At 42.4% G+C, this 21,150-nt stretch overlaps 1 protein-coding gene across 1 annotated transcript in view; it reads left to right on the forward strand.

Annotated features, from left to right (window-relative positions):
- TMEM214 (transmembrane protein 214) overlaps window positions 1-21,150 on the forward strand; it is a 418,213-nt gene that overhangs the window by 71,972 nt on the left and 325,091 nt on the right. Inside the window, exons 4-5 of the mRNA XM_078650054.1 lie at window positions 1,265-1,399; window positions 19,221-19,303. Of these exons, the coding sequence (XP_078506180.1) occupies window positions 1,265-1,399; window positions 19,221-19,303 (218 nt within the window). The remainder of the gene's footprint in view (window positions 1-1,264; window positions 1,400-19,220; window positions 19,304-21,150) is intronic.

Here is a 21,150-nt window from a genome sequence, read left to right on the forward strand (position 1 = left end):
CCGAGTCCCCTAGGTCTCCTAGAAGTAATCTAACGATTCCCTAGTTAAGTCCTAGCGATTCCAAAGCCTATTAGTACTGTACTTACCTGCTAGTAATTTCGCATTCCACTTTTTAAGTATATGGTTTTTCGTGCCCCTCGGGCATTTGTGTATAACGTGCTAACTTAAGTATTTTCGTAAGAGTTTTGTTGTGTGCCTAGCACCCTGTCCTCATAAAGAGTACAGGGTTGTTGTGATTCTAATAAATACATTGTTTATTTTCATAACACTTGTGTGGTGTCCTTTCACTGGGTGTTCAAGGGGTAATGTGATGGTAAAACAGCTGGCTTAACACGCCCTCTAGAGTCTTCGCCTTAGACTGCTCGTATCCATGCTACTAGGATAGCTGGTCTATAAGGTTGACTTACAACCAATCATCAATAAGGGTTGTTTGGACTGATATATAGTGATCACTAGAATAGTGAACACTGCACATCAGGCCAACTTCTCACAGGAGACTCAAATAATAATTTACAGTAGGTTTGACTTCATATCTCTTAATTCGACTTCCTCTAGGATGGATTAATGTAGAGGCTTTTGGCAGTGTGTAAAGTAAGCTTGTACTACGGCTGCTTCTAATGTGCTTTTTCTCCATGTGAGGAAGTCTACTTTGCTATACTCACTGATATGTGTGTCTCTTATTGTATGTATTCTGTGTGCGAGGAAATAGTGCACTGCTGTTGTGCATGTTATGGGTAGCAGTATAGGGTATATTTGTGACTGTTAAAGACTTTTCACCCCGCAAAGGCAATGTGCTTGGCTTTGTCGATGTTTAGCAAAATATTGCATGCTGTGCAGAATATTTTCTGGGCAAACGGGACAAGTTAGTGTGATTTGTAATTGTCAGGAAGGATAATTTGTACTTTTTGTACCCCAAGTTATCTCTTTCCTATAACACTCTAATCTGTCATGGCTGCTGTGTTTTGTGAGTTACTTGTCCCCTTTTTTTTTGTTTTTGTTTCTGTTACTTGTACATTTTATTTAATTTTCAGTCTTCATTGTGATTTAGTAAACCCTGTCCATTTTGTATTATTGTAAATTAAAAGTGAACTCCCTCTTACTTATGTTGAAAGTCGGTGTGTCGTATTTCGAATGCCCAAGAGTGAAAACTGTACAATGTCATTAAGGAAACTGAAGCTGCTGTACTTGTAACGGTAGCGGCTGACAGTGTCTACAGAGATAGCTGGACAGAAACAAATGTTAATATCTCTCTACTTTTCCCCAGATTATCCCTACTGTCTTGCAAGTAAGGAGTTGAAGTCAGTAATCCGGTCTCTGCTGGCAAAGAGCTCAGATGCTTTGGAGCTCTTTCTGGAACATTGTATTTTTACAATGCTTCAAGAACTGGACAAACCCTGTGGTAAGAACATAAATCTGATTAAATATCAAGGAATGTTAGGATTGAAACTGAGAGCATGCTAGCATCCAGTTATCCTCTCTTTGTTTTTATGATCTTAGTCCTCAATAAATGCATAAGATTTTCGTTATTCCTATTAGAGTGAAATTTATAAAATAATTGTTCTTACTTCAAAGTTTGTGATCTCAAACTGCTTCGGCTAGTGTAAGAACAATTTGAAATCAATCCCTACTTCATACGTTGTATCATTTTATTTCCTAGCCCGACTCTTAGATTTGGAACAGAGGATGAAGCTTGTGATCTGAGGACAAATTATACAGCATAATGAAAGTCATGTTGCCTAAATGTTTGTTTTGTTGAACATTAGCTATTGTCACTGATGTGATATTTGTAATTTTAGTGATACTTTCTGAAGGAAAAGATTTGGGTTTTCACAACCAAGATTTCCATTTTTAATGGGGTATCAGTTGTCAAAGGCAAAAAATTAAGTTCCTGTGTTTATCAACAGATGAAGGGAGCAGGTTTCGCATCTGTTGATTACATTCGGCATAGTTAAAGCACGCAAAGGCGGGAGAATCTGACCCAATTCACCAATAAAAACCCTGTATTTCTAATTGGCACAACAACGAACAAATGGCAATTCATGGGCTTGCCAAAAGCCGATAAAGGAGATAACAGGGTCTTCCAGACAGTGCATGCATGCTGCCTAGGCTCAACCTAAAAACTGACTTCAGATCAGACCCCGTTTGAGATTTTAAATTCTAGGCTTGGATGTAATGTAATGAGGTGCTTATATAGCGCTCTATCACCCGACGGGTATCCTGGCGCTTAAAAAAGAGAGTCCCCACCAGAAGTTAATAGGGGCAACCGAGGTGTGATACAGGAAGGGAGAAAAAGAGAGGATATCGGAAGGAAAAATTTGCCCAGCCTAGGGAATAAAAACGTTTTCAACTTTTTCCTGAAATCCATAAGACTTTGGACCTGACGTAGATCCAAAGGGAGAGTGTTCCATAGCCGAGAAGCAGTGGCAGAGAAGGTTCTGCCACCTGTTTTGGACCGCCTGAACCTGACTACATTCATCAGAAATGCAGAAGCAGAACGAAGGTTTCTAGTTGGAGAATACCAGCTGAATTTTCTTTGCAGGTTCTTGGGGTCCATTCCATGAGCTGCCCTAAAGACCGTGCATAGTGCTTTGAATTGAATTCGCTGGTGGATTGGCAGCCAATGCAAATCTCGCAAGGCTAATGTGGTTGAGGTCCCTCGCTGCCTATTTAAAGCGAGTTTCACTGCAATGGCTTGTATTCTGTACAGCTTCCCGATAAGGATGTTAGGCGCACCCAGATATAGAGAGTTGCAGTAATCAAGTCTGCTGAGACTTACGCACCTCACAACCTGCGTTCTAGCAGAGTTAGGCAAAAAAGGAAGGATCTTTCTCAGCACTCGGATTAGCAAGAAGCAAGCGCCAACAGTTTTGTTAACCTGAGAATTCAGTTGGAGGTCCTGATCTACCAGCACCCCCAGATTGCGTACTGTGCTTGAATGGGTAATAGGTGCACCAGTAGGGGATGCATAAATTGTTTACATGGTGTTTGATGTAGGGGTGTACTCGGTACTTAATTTGAGCCGGTGGTTGCAGATGGGGGTTACCAGCACTAATTTTTGTGGCTGATGAGGCCCACCGGCACTCATTTTGTTTGAACCTGCATTACATTTTTCCTCATCCTAAATTTCCTGAGAGGAAGAGAGGGAAAACACACAATGGAGAAAGAAAGAGAAAGGCAGAAGAATAGCCATAAAGGGAGAAGAACAGGAACCTGCTAGGGAGATAAAGGGGCAGAGAGAGCCTGAAAGTTGGTTAAAGAGGCATGATGTTAATTGCAGACTTCGTATCCTGTGCGCCGGAGCCAGCTGCGAGCTTCTGAGCAATGCTTTGAGCCCAAGATTTATTCTTCAACAAATTAAGCAGCACTGGGTGTATTTAGGTTCCTGGAAGTTGGCTACTCAAACCATTGACGATGTGCCAAAGTCACACCTTAGTCTTTTTTAGACCCTGCCCACAAGCCTGCACCCCCCTTCATCAGACCTATTCTGGACACGGTTTGGTTTCGTGTTTTTCCCCAGGGCAGGAAAGTCAAGAACAGTCCGGTTATGATCCTGATCTCTCAGCCTATGTCCTGGAGGTCAATTCTGAGGCTTCTGAGATTCGTGGCATTCTGCTGGTCAAGCATGCCAGGTAGAATATATGGGATCCAAAGTCTCAGTGGGCCCAAAATCAAGGGTACCTCTCTGACCACATCCAGATTTCTAAGGACGCGGCAAAAGATCTGCAGTGGTGGCTAATGGACCTCGATTGGGTCAGCAGCAGACACCTCTCTTTGCTGCATCCAGAGTTGACAGTGGTAACAGATGTGTCACAACTGGGTTGGGGCTGCCACCTGGGAGAGGTGGTGATCAGAGGCCTCTGTTCGAGTCCTGGCTCCATATCAACTTTTTAGAGCAGAGGACCATCTGTTTGGCGTTGAAAGTCTTCCATCCATCTAAAGGAGGCTGGTACAGGCGCTTACAGACAACAACACCTCCAAGTGGTACTGCATCATACAGGGTGGGGTGAGGTAATGGACCCTGTGCCCGTAGGCCCTGCACCTCTGGAAATGACTGTGCCATCAAGTAATTTTCTTGGTGTTGAACCCTCTGGTAGGATCCTTGAATGCCAAGGAGGACACTTTTTGAAACATTTTTTTTTTTAAGCAAAACAAAAGCCAAGCCTGGCATACAGCTTACAAAAGTTGAAAACACATTGGCATTATCGTTCCACACATCCACCTGTTGCAGCGTACACAGATCCAATAGGTCAAAAACCTTATCCCCATTGGCCAAAGAAAACCAAGGGGCCACAGCGAGCCAAGGAATCAAGGCATCCCCCCCTTGTGAAACCCAACCTGATACAGGCTCATAGGAGTATAACTCTTTGGTAAGGAGCCACGGCCTGGGTGGGAAGGGTTCTATCTGAATCCCTCTATAATTGGCCCAGTTCTGTCATATTTTAACATGTTTGAGGACAACCTCTAGATTGATAGATCGGGCGCTCCCAGCTCACACAGAAATCTGTGCCCTTAACCCAGCCCTCTTTAGATGGAGCATAGACACTCTTTCCAGTCCTTGCGATATCCTTCTTGGCCGCCATCAATCCCAGTCAAAGTAATGCTTTTTGTTCCAAACCCCTCCCGCTTCACTGCTTGTGTTTTAGCGAGCCTTGATCACCTGACCTTCAGTAGCCCAACCTTGCAGCAAATTTAAGGGCAAGGCTTGGGCAACTCCCATTGCATTTTCTCTGACGCATGTTTATATAATGTGAACTCGAGCAACCCAAAGGTGCTGGAGTGCTTTACATGAGCTCTTGTTACATTACACAATGTCAGATTAAATTTTGGGGGCAAAGGTATTGAAGCGCTTTAGAAAAGCATCAGTTACATTCCATATGGTCAGGTTAATTTTTGTTTGTTTTTAGGTGCGCTGAGATTAAGTGATGCCAACACTGCCCCTGTTTATTCATTATTCCCCCTCTACTTGACAAATGGGAGCAGCATTTGTCCCTTCCACCTCCTTCCATGTTGCTGCGTGCCCATCCGCAGCCTCTTCCTGTCATCATCCTCCTTCTCGGAGCTCTAATTTCAAAGCACATTCATGGCAGCTAGTTCCTCAGGGACTCTACCTGATGAATGGGAGCATTTTGTTGTTGTTGCTATGTCCAGTTCTCGGATTCCCAGGGGGTTGAGACAGACTGTGTGGCTGGGGGCTTGCTGGTAAACGGATGGTGCGAGCAGTGTTTTGAATGGAAAACCCTGGAGATGGGTGCTTGGTTAATACAGGCCTGGGGGAAGAGGGATGTGACGTCTCAGTCATTAGAAAGCTACTCTTTTTCACAGGCTGTTAAATACTCTAGTTATGCAGTCGCACACAGAATGTCATAGTGCTGTTGACTTCATCGAGGCACTTTCCTTTCTGTCTCTGCGTTGAAAAGTCTTGGAATGTGTCCATAAATCTATCCTGAGGCAAACATGTATTCCTAAATCACGCTGCATGACCCAGTGTCTAGTAATTGTGTAGCTCTTCAATCCCTGGAGGCACAGCACCCGGGATAATGTGCTGGATGACAAAAATGTACAAGACGAAACCTATTCGGTAGGCCTATGGTAGTCGCTCTTTATATTTTACCATAGGAATTGCTCTATACCTGCTACCCATTGAACAATCATTGTATGGTGCAGTTCAGGTGTTGGCGCTGAGTACCTCTAGTTCTTCGAGAACCTACAAACTCTATACATCCCCACCACCAGAAGGTCCTAGTAAATGTAATTTTGTGACAAGAAGTTACAAATGAAAATGTCATCACAAATTGTTTTTTTCGTACTCCTTTTCAAAACTTTTATATTTCAACAGTAAGTTTTTGGGGGACAACTTTGAGGGAGCTGCACAACTGACCTTGCTGATTTCAGAATTGTTTATTTTTCATCCTTCCTGGATCACCCATGGGTTTTACCCTTATTTCCATCACAAACTGGAAGTAGTTTGAAAGTGCCAACACTATGAAAAACAGGCTTTCTCTTGCCAAAATGCCAAAACTGTGGTGATAAAATAGTATTTTTGATTCAGCTCTGCATGTTTCCGATAGCCCGGAAAATGGTGACTTTAGCACATTAAATCTTTTGTTGATGCCATTTTAAGATTGAAACACAGAAGCTTATTTTTCCTAAAACTTCTCAAAAGTTTACTATATTTTGGCTACTTTCAAAATCCGCTCCTGGGGAATCCACAAACTCCAGGTACTTTTGGAATTCCCAGGATGTTAGGGGGGGGGGGGGACTCCAATTTGGGGTGGCTACCTTATGTGAGGGGAAAAAGTTCTGGAGGTCTAAGCACGAACTGCCTCAAATAGCCAAAAAAGGTCTTTGCATTCAGGGGTGAAAGGTCTATTAGCGAAAGGGTTAAAGCTAACCCGTATGAGTTTAAAAAACAGAAAAGTTTTGAAAGTATATATATTTTTTTACGAGTAGGCAGTGGTCACAGCTGCCACTGCCCACTCCTAAAAAATGTTTCTACGGCATTTACAAAGGAGAAGGTGTCCCTATTGAACTCCATCCTGTTTGCGAGTGGGTTATCACCTTTGAGGTGTCCATTACCTAGCAATGATTTGAGTTTGCAAACCATTGAAACATTCCATGAGAAAACACAAATTGGAAGGTAAGCTCTAAACAGACCCCTTTTAATTTGGTATTCGGTATGTAGACGCAGCCCTATTTTCTGATTTGGCAATGAGTTAACAAATCACAACTTGAGTTTTGCAACATTCCCAAAAGCTATTATGTGGTTGCAACTGCTTGGATTTTGTGAATTGGAGCCTTTGCGACCACAAAATAGCTTCAATTCTCCAGTATTAGGGGTCTTTCATAGATTCACATGCGTAAATATTCCCCGCCGTCGAAGTGGGAGTCCCACGGTACATAAAATAGTAGTAAAATATATATAGCACAGCCGGTGCCCGAAACGCGTTTGACAAGGCTTTGCACCCTGCATGCACGAATAAAATCATTTCACTTGTGAAAATATTTGCAGTCTGGCTGTGGCATTATCCGCACGGAAAGTGCATTGAGGGACAGGCTGGAGTGTATATATATATATATATATATATATATATCAATGAAGAAGACGCCGCGCACCACTTTCAAGATGGTTTTAGTGCTTTATTTTCTGTAGGTTTTCTCCCACCCTACGCGTTTCGGACTTTCCCAGTCCTTGGTCACGGTATAGGTTTGTATACCGTGACCAAGGACTGGGAAAGTCCGAAACGCGTAGGGTGGGAGAAAACCTACAGAAAATAAAGCACTAAAACCATCTTGAAAGTGGTGCGCGGCGTCTTCTTCATTGAGGATTTTGCTTCTAAAAATACAGCGAGGCTGTCCCATTCCACGCCGCCAGCGCCAGCTATTGATTGCTTCCCCCGCTTGGGACATTTGCTTGTGTGAGATATATATATATGTAACTGTCCAGGTATCTCGCATTTGCACTTTAGAAATACTGCTCGTGACTAGTAATTTTGTAATTTTGTAACTTTGTAATCTTGTACATTCTTCTGGGCATCTCATGCGCATGCGGGGCTTCACATGGACACTAAAAAATATAAAATATCATGTATTTTACAGAAATCATCTCTCTATTTTACTGTGCATTGTCGTTGCTGCTAGTGGAGAATGGGTCCTCAGTAATTTGGAAACTGTCCATGCACTTTGCATTTGCACTTTATAGCACTCTCCGTGACTTGTATTTTTGCACATTCTACTGGGCATTGTATGCACATGTGGGGCTCCACATGGACGATTGCCACAACAGTAGGGTTCTCTTGGGAAAAGGTATTATACCGATATGATTATCAGAATTCGACCACTACAGAAAACCTCACTTTAAAAACTGATAACGAATTTTAATGGTTATTTTTACCTTGATTCAAAATTATTTTTCACTTGGTTTAACTCACTTTTTATTTATTATCACTTAAGATTCACTTCGCACGTATTTTACATGTCTGCAATTGGTCATTCTAAGCATTAATGCTGTAATACATTCAAGTATACTACAAGTAAGAAATGTATCTGTAAAACATTGGAGTGAAAAACTGTGAGTAGTTGGCATGGAGCGAACTCTTCTATTTCTATCCTACTTGTAGTTTAGCCTTTCATTGGTAGACTGTACTTAAACGTGTGTCAGGTGATTACCTGTGTCATGTGATCAAGCGCTCTGTGAAGCGCGAAACGCGTCGTGATGACTTTGGGAACACTATTTGCTAAATAAAACACTTTTGCACTGAATTTTGGGTTCAAGTCCGTTTTTGCCAGCTGACTGAAATCTCTGCGCTACATCGGATTATTCTTGGAATATATATATATATATATATATATATATATATATATATATATATATACATAAAATGTAATGCGTATAAAATATATATAAATATAACATAAAGTTAAAAGTACCATAGAACTGAAAACAGGCCCATAGAAGCCTTAAAGGGAGAAATCACTTTAGTAACATATCATAGTCATTATAATGGTCCACATTCCAGCCAATCAGGCAACAGCACCCTCTAGAACCTTCTCCTCAGAAGTTCAAGCCCTCAGATTTTCTACTGCACGTCGTGTGAAGGGAGTCTCCCTGAGCTCTGCTCAGTTTCTTCAACTCTTTTGCTTACTTCAACTCTGAAGATGTCTACAACTAAAAAATCCTTATTTAGACCTTGTTCATCCTGTGGAAAGCTTCGCCTTTTTCATGAAGTTCCTCACAGTAAGTGTATTTACTGTCTTTATCCGGACCATGAAGTTAAGAACTGCAAGTTCTGTAGGACCTTCTCCTCAAAGACACTGAAGGATAGAGAGGCCCGTCTCCTTCTGTGACTACAGAAGTTGAAGACTTCCGAAGATCCTGTTTCTGACATGGAAAGCGTGTCTTCTTTCCATTCTCAAGCCTCTCTCAAGCGTGGGTCAGAGACTGAGATGCCATCTCCTTTTCTGAAGAGAAAGAATCTCGTTGACACTTCTAAATCTGTCTCCCCACGGGATTTGCAAGCTTCCACGCCTACGGGACCTGGATCTCCGGTGTTGCAATCCCAATCTGTGCCCTCGTCTTCTAAATCGGGCGCCAGCTCGACGACGGGATCGTCGACGCGTCCGTCGACGACTACGAGATCCGTCGACGCTGTGCCAACGTTGACGACGACATGTTCAATGTCTACGAAGACTACGACGACTACGTCTACCTCGTCGTCGACACTTCCAGAGGTGAGGCCTATTTCATCTATTCTAAAGATTTCGTCGACGGCCGTTAAACCGGCCTCGTCGACGCTTGTGCTGAAGCATTCATCGTCGAAGACCCCGTCGACACGTCCTTCGTCGACGGCCTCCTCTTCGTCGACGACAACATCCTCGTCGACGGCCAAGACCTCGTCGACGGCCAAGACCTCGTCGACGGTTACGTTGACGGCAAGATCCTCATTGACGGTGCCGTCTACGTTGACGATTCCTCCTGTGTCGACGACTTCATCTTCGTCGTACCTACCCAGACGGCGGCAGCATGGAGGAGCCGGAGGTGGATTACCTAACCTTTGGTTTTAAATCTACACCACTATCACGCACACACATCTACACCCTCTCACACTAGGCCCCCACACACGCATGCACCAACTGGCAGGGACAAAAGATCTCCGACAAAGAGCCCCATCTGGGTGCCCGTCAGGCATTGCACCGCCAGCTTGACGAGGAGCAAAAACCCATATGATGAAGCATGACACCTAGCTTGCTGGGTGTGTGAGGGTTTTAAGTCCCGAAAGGGAGGATTCCCATACCCCTTTTTCACCGTTTAGTTTGTTGTCTTGGAGTACATATCCCCTTCCCCAGGGAACTGCGTACCCTCCTTTGTTATTACCAATACTGGAGAACCACAGTTTACAGGTAAGTAACTAATGTTCATATAAGGCTCCAAGTTCTTCTGGTGTTATTCCGCTCATGCCAAAAGACGCAATTGATGTATTCCATGACCGTGTTATAGATGAAATGAAGAAATTAAATTGCCAAGTCAATCGCCACAAAAGTAGACCTACTCAGCAAAATATTGAATTCACCAAATTAATGGAGAAAATAAATAAAAATCCAGATGTAGTGGTGAAGAAATCCGATAAAGGAGGCAACATTGTCCTTTGGTGCAAAACAGATTATGAGGCAGAGGCAAAGCGGCAGCTAAATAACATAGATTGCTATGAAAAAACATCAATGAAAGCGTACAATAAAGCAAAAGACAGTATCAAAAAGGAATTGCAAAAATGGAAAAATGAGGGTTTGATAACCGTTGAAGAATTCAAATTCATGTACAACACTCATCCGGCAATGCCCTTTTTATACCTGCTGCCAAAGCTACACAAAGGACTAACACCTATACCAGGTCGCCCTATAATTTCGGCCATCAACGGTATGACGGAACAAATAGGACAATACATAGACTTTTATCTGCAAGAACTAGTAAGAAGTCTGCCGTCGTACATAAAAGACACTGGCGAGTTCCTAAAACGGATTGATAAAATGCTATGGACAGACGATTTAATGTTATTAACATTAGACATAGAATCGCTGTATACCAGCATTGATCATAAACAAGGTCTAATGGGTGTAAAATACTTTTTAGATACACGACCTGCAGAATATGTGCTTCATAACAAGATGCTCATATCACTAATTACTTGGTGTCTAAATAACTTCTTCACTTTTGGCAAGGATGTATTCAGACAGAAACGAGGGATGTATTCAGACAGAAACGAGGGGTGGCAATGGGGGCCTGCTTTTCTCCGAGCTACGCATGCTTGCACGTTGGGTTCTGGGAAAAGCAGGTCCTGTGGCAAGAATATCGACTGGAAATGGAAACAAGAGTTTGTCTTTGGATACGTTTCATAGACGATGTTTTTATTGTGTGGAGGGGCGATGATCAAAGTGCTAAAGAATTTGTTGAAAAATTAAATGTAAACGATTATAATTTGTACTTTACGTCGCACTGCAGTAAGAACATGATTGAATTTTTAGATGTTCAAGTGCAGGTAGTTGAAAAAACATTAACCACTACCGCATATAGAAAACCAACTGCAGGAAATGCAACCCTCCACGCATCTAGTGCACACCCAAGGCATCTAATCTCCAGTATACCCTATGGGGAAGTATTGCGTTTAAAAAGAATATGCAGTACTTCCGAGGAATACGAAAAATGTAAAACCTCAAGCTTAGAAAGACTGCGAGCTAGGGGATACACAGAGGATGTACTCAAGAAAGCTTCGAGTAAAGCTGATGCGAAACCTCGAACAGACCTTTTGCCCCCTAACATTGAGGAAGAAGTAGAACCAATGAGTAGTAAAGAGGCACCGAGATTAATTACTACATTTAGTAGACCAGAACGCAAGATAAGAGCTATCCTAAACAATAACTGGCCAATTGTCTTAACTGACAGCATTTTAAAAGAAAACCTCTCAGAAAAAGTCCAGGTTACTTTTAGAAAATGTAAAAATATGGCCGCATATGTGTCTCAACCTCAGCTAGCAGGGGCTCCTGCATCTATGTGGTTGCCACCTAAACATGGATTTTTTAAATGCACAACTTGTCGGGCCTGTAATTTCGGTAAAAACACCACTAAGTATAACACCCCCTTTTGTGATAAAGAATACAGGATTAAAGGCAATTATGATTGTCGTACGGAATTCGCTGTATATATACTTACCTGCACGTGTGGGCTCAGATATGTGGGCAGCACCATTAAACCAGTGCATGTGAGAATATTGCAGCATATACGTGCAATCATCAACAGTGACCCCACCTACCCTGTGGCAAGGCATTTTAAAGCAGTACACGCAAAAAATATCAATTGCCTGAGCTATTTTGTCATCGATGCAGTACCGGTACCTAAAAGAGGTGGGGACAGGGAAAAACTTTTAAGACAATTGGAGACGAGATATATTTTAAATTTAAATAGTAAATCTCCAAATGGATTGAATAACACGGAGGACCTGCACACATTTCTATAAAACAAGTAAGAACACGGCAACAGTAAGAAAAGTCCTCATATGCTAAACGCAGAAGCTGATCTCTCTTATTTTAAGACATTTTAATACATTTATATTATATGCACTTTATTGTACAAACACAGAGCACTTTTTGGATCAATACATATACATGATTTCTGGGCCCGGAATCAGAATCATGGGAATTAGCGAAGATATTGCACATGCTATACTATTTTAAGGAGGTTGATGATGTTAAATGACAGGTAGAAAAACCATTTGCACATAGCACTTTATTTGCGTAATTTTGCACATGATTTTGGTTTTTAAGCATTTTATGCTGTTATTCTTTGAAAACACTTATGTTTTAGAATTTCAAAACTGAATTGCGAATTTTGCACGAGTATTTGAAGCTGCTATATTTGGTGCTCTAAAATGAAATGAATTTTAGATGCTCTTAAATGGTTATGAAATAATTTTTATATATGTGTTGTCTATTTAATATTTATGGCATATATTTTGCACATTCCAAAGATATGACTTGTCAAGACAATAAGCATTGTAACATCAAAAAAAGTATAGAACGTGTTAAAAAGAGGAAAATGTATTATCCATATTAGTATCTTTACACTTTTCATTGTCACGTGGTACAAAGGGGTGTGAAAAAACAAGTATTTAAGGTGAAAGTAACTGCATAATCGTTATGTGATCAAGGTTACCCGTTAACCGAAACGCGTCATGCTTGAAAAGAAAAGGAGAAAATAAAACTTCCTGAAATACATCACTTGCTGTTTGGTGGTCCGTCATTCTGTGGCGTAAACGCGCTGGTTGCAGAAACTGTAAAGATATATATATATATATATATATATATATATATATATATATATATATATATATATATACATAAAATGTAATGCGTATAAAATATATATAAATATAACATAAAGTTAAAAGTACCATAGAACTGAAAACAGGCCCATAGAAGCCTTAAAGGGAGAAATCACTTTAGTAACATATCATAGTCATTATAATGGTCCACATTCCAGCCAATCAGGCAACAGCACCCTCTAGAACCTTCTCCTCAGACCGGCCTCGTCGACGCTTGTGCTGAAGCATTCATCGTCTAAGATCCCGTCGACACGTCCTTCGTCGACGGCCTCCTCTTCGTCGACGACAACATCCTCGTCGACGGCCAAGACCTCGTCGACGGTTACGTTGACGGCAAGATCCTCATTGACGGTGCCGTCTACGTTGATGATTCCTCCTGTGTCGACGACTTCATCTTCGTCGTACCTACCCAGACGGCGGCAGCATGGAGGAGCCGGAGGTGGATTACCTAACCTTTGGTTTTAAATCTACACCACTATCACGCACACACATCTACACCCTCTCACACTAGGCCCCCACACACGCATGCACCAACTGGCAGGGACAAAAGATCTCCGACAAAGAGCCCCATCTGGGTGCCCGTCAGGCATTGCACCGCCAGCTTGACGAGGAGCAAAAACCCATATGATGAAGCATGACACCTAGCTTGCTGGGTGTGTGAGGGTTTTAAGTCCCGAAAGGGAGGATTCCCATACCCCTTTTTCACCGTTTAGTTTGTTGTCTTGGAGTACATATCCCCTTCCCCAGGGAACTGCGTACCCTCCTTTGTTATTACCAATACTGGAGAACCACAGTTTACAGGTAAGTAACTAATGTTCATATAGGGCTCCAAGTTCTTCTGGTGACACTGTAAAATTTTGATAAATGGTGGTGGTGTGTGTAAATGATATTATTCTTTAATAATAATTATACAAATGTCTACTCAACACGAGCACCTGATCAGGAAGGCTCAAACCAAGACTTTTATCCGAACTCAGTGCTGACAACTCCGACCAAAACGGAAAAGCTTAGGATGTTATCACTTTGATATACATTTCTTCAGTTTTATCAAGGCAGCTGCAGGAGGCACAGACGTTTCCTCAGAATTCAGATTGATATAAACCTTTTCCAACACAAATATCTTCTGTTTGGCTTCAATCTCCATTCACCTTTTCCATATGGAAAGCAGTAGTTGAGATGAGGATTGGCCGTTATAAGCAAAGTCCCTGAAGAAATGTTTTCAAGTCTTGACCATTATGTTATAAATTATGCAATATATTAACCTACATGTGTTATGGTTCTAGACCAGCAAAGATGATAGCTGTGAGTGGAGAAGCTCCCTCCTTTAGTGGGTGTCTAGTCTAAGGAGGCCACCAATCATTAGCAGCATTCCAGTGTGTTTTTTGTGACGCCAGTCTCTTCCTGTTAGGTGGTTCCTGTCTTAGTAGTACATAAAGAGCTTCTGATCAAAGTACCAGTGCTTTACAACTCCTCTGAATCAACACCTCTGCGGCACCTCCTGTTCTGCTCCATTTCCTTGTTGCTTTTGCCCTGCTTCCTGCAACTGTCATCTTCATTCCAGAAATTACTGCAGCTCTGATACAGGCCTGCCATCTCTAGCCCTGTTCCATTCTGGCCTTAATTAATCTCTGCCCCAGGCTGGCTGTGCTCTAGGTCTGGTCTTACCCATTTGAACAGCTTCAACCTGAACTGTTCCACTTTATAGAACAAGAACTTTGGAGTTTTTGTGCCTTTAGCCTTTTCCCCTTTTTGTGTTGCTAGGTACTGCTTTCCAGAAGACATCCTCTTTTACTTCCATTTTACAACTGGAACAGTGTATGTGGCTTTTGGAACAGATCACCTTTTCCTCAGAGCCTCTAAGAAAGGGGTGAAGGATCGACCCACGTAACCAACCCTTCTTGACCCCCCATTAGCAAGCAGAAATAGTATTTTCCCTAGTACACACAATGCAACACTTTGGAGAAGTGCTGAACACAGTAAACACATGATGGTTTCGTTTGGAGGAGAGGCTCTTACATACCTAGCAGAAGAGTTGTTGGCTTCTGCCAACCTTTCAGATGGCTAGGTCAGTGGAATCAACCATCCCGTCCAAACCTCAGTGCAGTCTCTCCCATGGTAGTGCAGAAGAAAGAATGTATTACAAATTGTTTCTTTCGAGCAACCCAGATTAAATCAGACCATAGTTACAGATAAGTCCTTGGAGGGAGGGATGGATGCACCACATAGATGACCAAACTACGCAAATTAAGTGCTCTCCCAAAGAATAGCTATACCATATCAACATGTTGGCATTGAGCTTTTTGATGGCTGGTAAGAAAGACTTCCCATCATCATTAGATAAATAAGACTATTTTCACGACACTACAGCAAAAACCATCTATTATCTGAAGAAGGCATGCATCTGGAATTCTCTTGAGCAAAACTCAATACATTTGCACAAGCTATTTGCTAGAAACATTTGCATTACAGTAATCCATTTCACAGTCCTATAGAACTGGGAAGTGAACAAGCGTTACAGCTGAGTTTTAAATGATGAGGTTCTTTCTCATGTCTTTTCTTTATGGAGCGCTCCAGATTACCACAGAATAAAAATAGCAAAACTATCCTACAGTTTTCCAAAGCCTAGCTGCAAGATGAATGCCCTTTTTAAAAAAAAATGCTTTTCCACTAGCTCCATTGCTCCCCAATGTGCACTGGCCTTGCTAGTGGTGGTATCCAGAGCCACCTCAGCTTGCAACCCACACTTGGGGTGGGGACCATGTTGCCAACTTTTGGGGTTGCTTTCAGCTCCAAATTGTTTCACACTTGGGAATGTTTATTTGGTTTATTTGTATTTTTAAAGAATGTGTTCTGTCAATCTGTATGTGTTTATATATTCATTTTTATATAAATTCTGGCACTTTATCAGTGATGGACAACTAGGAACAAGTAATGTTTCCTTTAGCTGTTACTACCAATGATGCCAAAGAACCCGGTACATCTTTTCCACTGGGATCTAGAGAGGATCCGGTTGATGGCCCTGAGCAGAAATGTCTAGCTCTGTAGAGACCATCCCGTCATTTATAGTCTACTAAAGAAGTAGCAGCGGTACGTGGTCACATGTTCTCTCACTGAGCACAGGATGTGAAGTGTGTTGGTGCAGGTGGTGTAGCTGGGATGGAGGTGGGTTGGCAGTGGGGCTGTTTGTTTCCTTTGGTCAAGGCATAAAGGACATGCTGTTTCCAAACAGAAGATGGCTTGATATTCTGTAGTAGGGCTCACTCCACCACAATAAAGCAGGCTGATTAGCATGTTTCACTAAAGGGTAGTGAGAATGACTTTCTTTTGATGTATGCTATTAACAGAGCTATAGGATGTCATGTTATATTGGCATGTTTTTGATGTAGTTCAAATGAAACAGTCGTATTGTAGGTAAATGTCTACTCACCGTATTTCCAATCTTATTTTTCATAATTTGATATTCTTTTCAATTCTCCAGTCCGATCAGCGTTTGTGCAGAATTGAAGCACACGGGGCACCCAATCGCAAACTCCCTGGCATCATCGAGGCAAATACTTAAAACTGACTGAACATTATTGTCAATAGTCTCACTTAATGAGTGATTGAAAATCTTATTTCAGATCTCCTTCTTCCGTCTTCCCCCATCTCAGTTCCCTATCCCTACTTGCCCACTTGACTATTGATTGTAAATAGTGGATGGAGTGTAGTTAGTATTCCAGACCTTGAATTTATTTATTTTTATTCATTTATTTTAAAAGTTTTATATAGCGCTGGCTAGACCCGGAGGTATCAGAGCGCTTTACATGAGCATCAGATCATAGTTACAGGTTTCATCGTTACAAAGGTTACACAGTTCTTAGAGCATGGCAACATAGTTACTTGTAAGGTCGAGATAAACAATAAGCACAAATACATAAGGGGAAAAGAAGGTAAGGTGAGAGATTCAGGGGGGGTTGGAGAAGGGAAGTAGACAGATAATGAAGGTGGGAAAGAGGAGGGGAGGGGACGGTGAGAGACACAGCATGGGGAGAAGAGGGGAAGGGTGACGGGGACACAAACCGGTAGACGAGTCAAGGCAACGTACAAATTCCAGTAAGCTGTGATCCCAGGGAGGGGCAGAAGTGGGTGGGGTTGGAGGGGATGAGGGATGAGGGTGGACAAGGGAAGGGGGGGTGCAAAAAAGAGTGAAGGTGGTAAACAGGGATGGGGAAGTGACGAGGAGGAAGGGCGAGTAAGGCTGATAAAGAGAGGGCGGATTCATCTAGGGTCGGACAGATGTGGCCGGTGGAGGAGAACAGATAGGGATTAGGGTCCCCAGTATTTATTGAGGAGATGTAGTTTGAGTTCTATTTTGAAGCTAGAGTAGGAAGGGTTGCAGCGAAGGTCAATTGGAAGGGCATTCCAAATGCAAGGAGCGTTGCTGGAAAAGGATCGTGACTGAGTGGTTTTCTTTTTTAGAAGGGGGGGATAAGAAGGAGGGTGTTAGTACTTCTCAAGGAACGGGAGCAGCCGGCTTTAGTGAGTTTGTTAGTGAGGTAGGTTGGAGTGTTCTGATGGAGAATTTTGTGTGTAATGCAGGCTGTTTTGTAAGTGGACCTACCTTCAATGGGGAGCCATTTAAGGGTTTTAAGGGCAGGGGAGATGTGGTCGAATCGCTTGCAGTCTGTGGTAAGCCTAGCTGCAAGGTAAAGCACAGATTTAAGATCTTGGGAATTCCGGTGAGAATGGCATTGCCATAGTTGATGCGAGAAAGAACAAGGGATTGGACTGCTAGTTTGAAATCATCAATCGGGATGAAGGGCTTAATTTTCTTAAGGTGGCGGAGAGTGAAGAGGGCTCTTTTGGCAGAATTGTTGATGTGTACATTGAGAGTTAGGAGGTTGTCAAGGGAGATCCCTAGTGATTTGACTGAGGGGGACAAAGATAAGGAGCAGTTGAGGGCATTAAGGTCTGGGATCCAATTCTGAATGGGGAGCTTGTTATTTTTAGGGGAAAAAAAGAATAATTTCAGTTTTTTTAGGGTTGAGTTTGAGGTGGTTAATGTGGAACCAGGCTTGAATCTTGATGAGTGTTGTTGAGATGAAGGATGTTAGCATGAGTTTTAATCTTATAATAGAGTTGGGTGTCGTCGGCGTAGAGATGGTAGTTGATCCCGGCTTGTTTAAGAAGGAGTGTGAGGGGTTCCATGAAAAGGTCAAAGAGAGAGGGAGAGAGGATGGATCCTTGTGGAACTCCTAAGGAGATGGAGGTAGGGTTAGATAGGAAATTTTGGACTTTGATTTGTTGAGAACAGTGTTGTAGGTATGAGACAAACCATTTGTCTGTCGTACCATTCAGGCCGAATCGATCTCTAAGAACATTGAGTAGAGCAGAGTGGTTAACGGTATCAAACGCTGCAGAGAGATCAAGGAGGATCAGAAGGCTAGATTCGCCATTGTCAAATGAGTGGTGGATGTTGTCAACAATGTTTAGCATGGCGGTTTCAGTGCTGCATCCTTTCCTACAGCCAGATTGGAAGGGGTCTAGTAAGTTAAAGTGTTCAATGTGTCTGTCTAGTTGGAAAAGGACACATTTTTCCAGGGCTTTAGAGAGAAGGGGAAGGTTGGAGATGGGACGAAGGTTATTGAGGTCGTTTGGGTCTGCCAAAGGATTTTTGATAATGGGGGTGATTTGGCCAAGTTGCAATGAAGTGGGGACACAGCCGGTGGCAAGGGAGCTGTTGATAATAAAGGTCTAGGAAGGGGTGATGATGTGTTAAGGTTTTGGACAAGTTTGGAGGGGAGAGGGTCTTTGGTGTGGGAGGAAGGCTTGAGTTTGCTAATGTTAAAGACCTCTCTTTAAGTGACTGGCTGGAAGTTATGCCATGTGGCATTGTTTTTAGGAAGAGGATTAGGATGATTGGAGTCCAGGAGATTGGAGGGCAAGGGGGGGTGAGGGAGATCAGAGTTGTGATGGGTAGCGGTGAGTGTAGGGGGGGTTGTGATGGAGGGGGGATATTAAGAGAGATGTTCGGAATGGCGGTAGGGATCGCAGTAGAGAGGAAGGATTGCTCAATTTGTTTAATTTTGTCTGAACCTATTAGAATACATTTGATGGGGCAGTGGGCGACTTAGACACTGCAGTGTCTTAAGACGGTATTGTGGTACCTCAGTCTAGTGCATGGTGAACATTTACTAGATGGAGAAATAACTGAAGGATAATTACTATAAAGATACCTATTGCATCTGGTGATATATAAAACTACAAAATATAGTGCCCAAGATCTGACTATATCTCTGAATGTATGTGTGTTGAGCATGGACTCTGTCAATTCGTATTGAGTACAATAAATGTGTTTCCTTTCTTTTTCAGGAGACTCTTTACATGGTTACAGAATATGCATACAGGCAGTATTGCTGGACAAACCAAAAATTGCAACAATCAATTTGGGCAAGGTGAGAAAACTTCTTAACATCAGAAATCACACTGTTCTTCTGTATTGTGCACTAGTCCACATCATTTGACAGGGTTAAAAATTCAAGAAAATACAAGGAGTTTACGTGGCACTGCCTCATATAGTGAGAATTTGCCATTTCTGATTCAAAGGCGAGATTGCTGACTTGTGACCTTTTTTAAAGCCTTTCAAAAAGAGACAAAGGAGACAAAAAATGAAACCCACTAACTGCATGTACCAAGTCTACCTTAACTCTCTCCATCTTATAATTTAAGAAATTATTAAAGTATTTTGTGTTCAAAGGCTGATTATGATTTTCAGTTTGTAATATCTTATATGGCGGAGTGACCAAGTTCTTGTAGTGATACTGGAAATCACTGGTAAATGGTGAATGTGTGGGTGCATGATACTTGATGTGTGGACGTATGATGTTTGTTGTCACCATGCACTGTGTTTGGATGCTTAAAGTTAGGTCTTTGTTGAGATATAATGGTGATGTCTATGTTGGCGCATGCAGGTGACGTCAGTGTTGACGTATGGTGGTGGTGTCTGTGATGTATGGTGGTGGTGTCTATGTTGGTGTATGGGAATTGTCTGTTGGTGTATGATAGTGATCTGTGTTGGCACATGGCTGTGGTCTCCGGTGTTGGCATATGATGGTGCCTCTGTCTGCGTATGGTGTGTCTGCGCTGATCGTGGGGTCTGTGTTTGTGTTGAAGGAGGGGCCTGTGATTGCGTCAGTGGCGGTGTGTGTTTGCGTTTATGGTGGGGTCTTTGTTTGTGTATGATGAGGAGGGAGCCTCAAATAACACCTGCTTATGTGGTAGTCTGAGTTGGATGACTAGGCTAAAGAAAAGTGATGTTAGCAAGCGGGATGGGGGGTTTAGAACATAGATGGATAAACAACACACAGCAGAATCACTGAAGGTTTGTGGAAGCAACAGGGTAGTAAGGGAAGCAACTTAAGGCAGGTGAAAGCATCCTACAATGCATATATCATAGATGTGTAGGGTAAGCCGCACGGAGGGCATGGGTGAGGGAAGCAACACAGGAGAGCGGCTCAAATGGTGAAGCTTTAGAAACGTGAAAATGTATATAAAAGTGGCGCAAAGGAAAAAGTTGTGGAAGATGACATTTATATATCGTTATGAATAGAAATGCGTTGAGAGAAGGGGCCTAAAACACTAAATGGTGAAAACTCATGCATTCTCATACAATTGTTTTGAAAAGAAATGTGATGAGGGAAGTGGAAAGACTCCGAACGATGGAAATGCCTGCACTCATGCAGTGCTTTTAGAAAAAGAAAGTTCCCGAAAAGCACTTGTGGAATAATAAAAGAAGCCTCTCGGAGATAATAAAAAGACTGTGTTCTATAGAAGGGACAAAAACTGGATGGATGGGCTAAAACAAATGAAACATTGTGCAGAAAGCAAGAAAATAAGAACACCAAAAAAAAAGACCAATAGAAAGCAATGAGCGGAGCTGCTTTTCAGGTTCGCTATCAACATGTCCCCAGTAAGTCTTTAGCAACCAGATAGCCTTGCTGTTTGGCAGGCTTCAACCTAAAATGGGTGTTCCTCTCCTTGTGTCTGTGTGCTTTACTTTTTAATTTTGTAAAGCCTTTGGGCAAGGTGGGAGAGAGCGAGGGAGAAAATATCTCCCTTCTCATCCTTGGCCAAGGTGAGGGGTTTAAAGAATATTCCCTCTGCACTGTTATTTTCTCTCCTTGGAAAAGACAAGGAGTATGGTACCCAGGTGCAAGTTTAAATTGTCAGGGCAGTACCGCATAAGCAGTATTATTCACTCTGCGACCCTGAGGCAGGGCCTGGAAGGGAATGAAAACACTCC

The sequence above is a fragment of the Lissotriton helveticus genome, chromosome 6 (assembly GCF_964261635.1).
Source record: "Lissotriton helveticus chromosome 6, aLisHel1.1, whole genome shotgun sequence".
Taxonomy (NCBI): domain Eukaryota; kingdom Metazoa; phylum Chordata; class Amphibia; order Caudata; family Salamandridae; genus Lissotriton; species Lissotriton helveticus.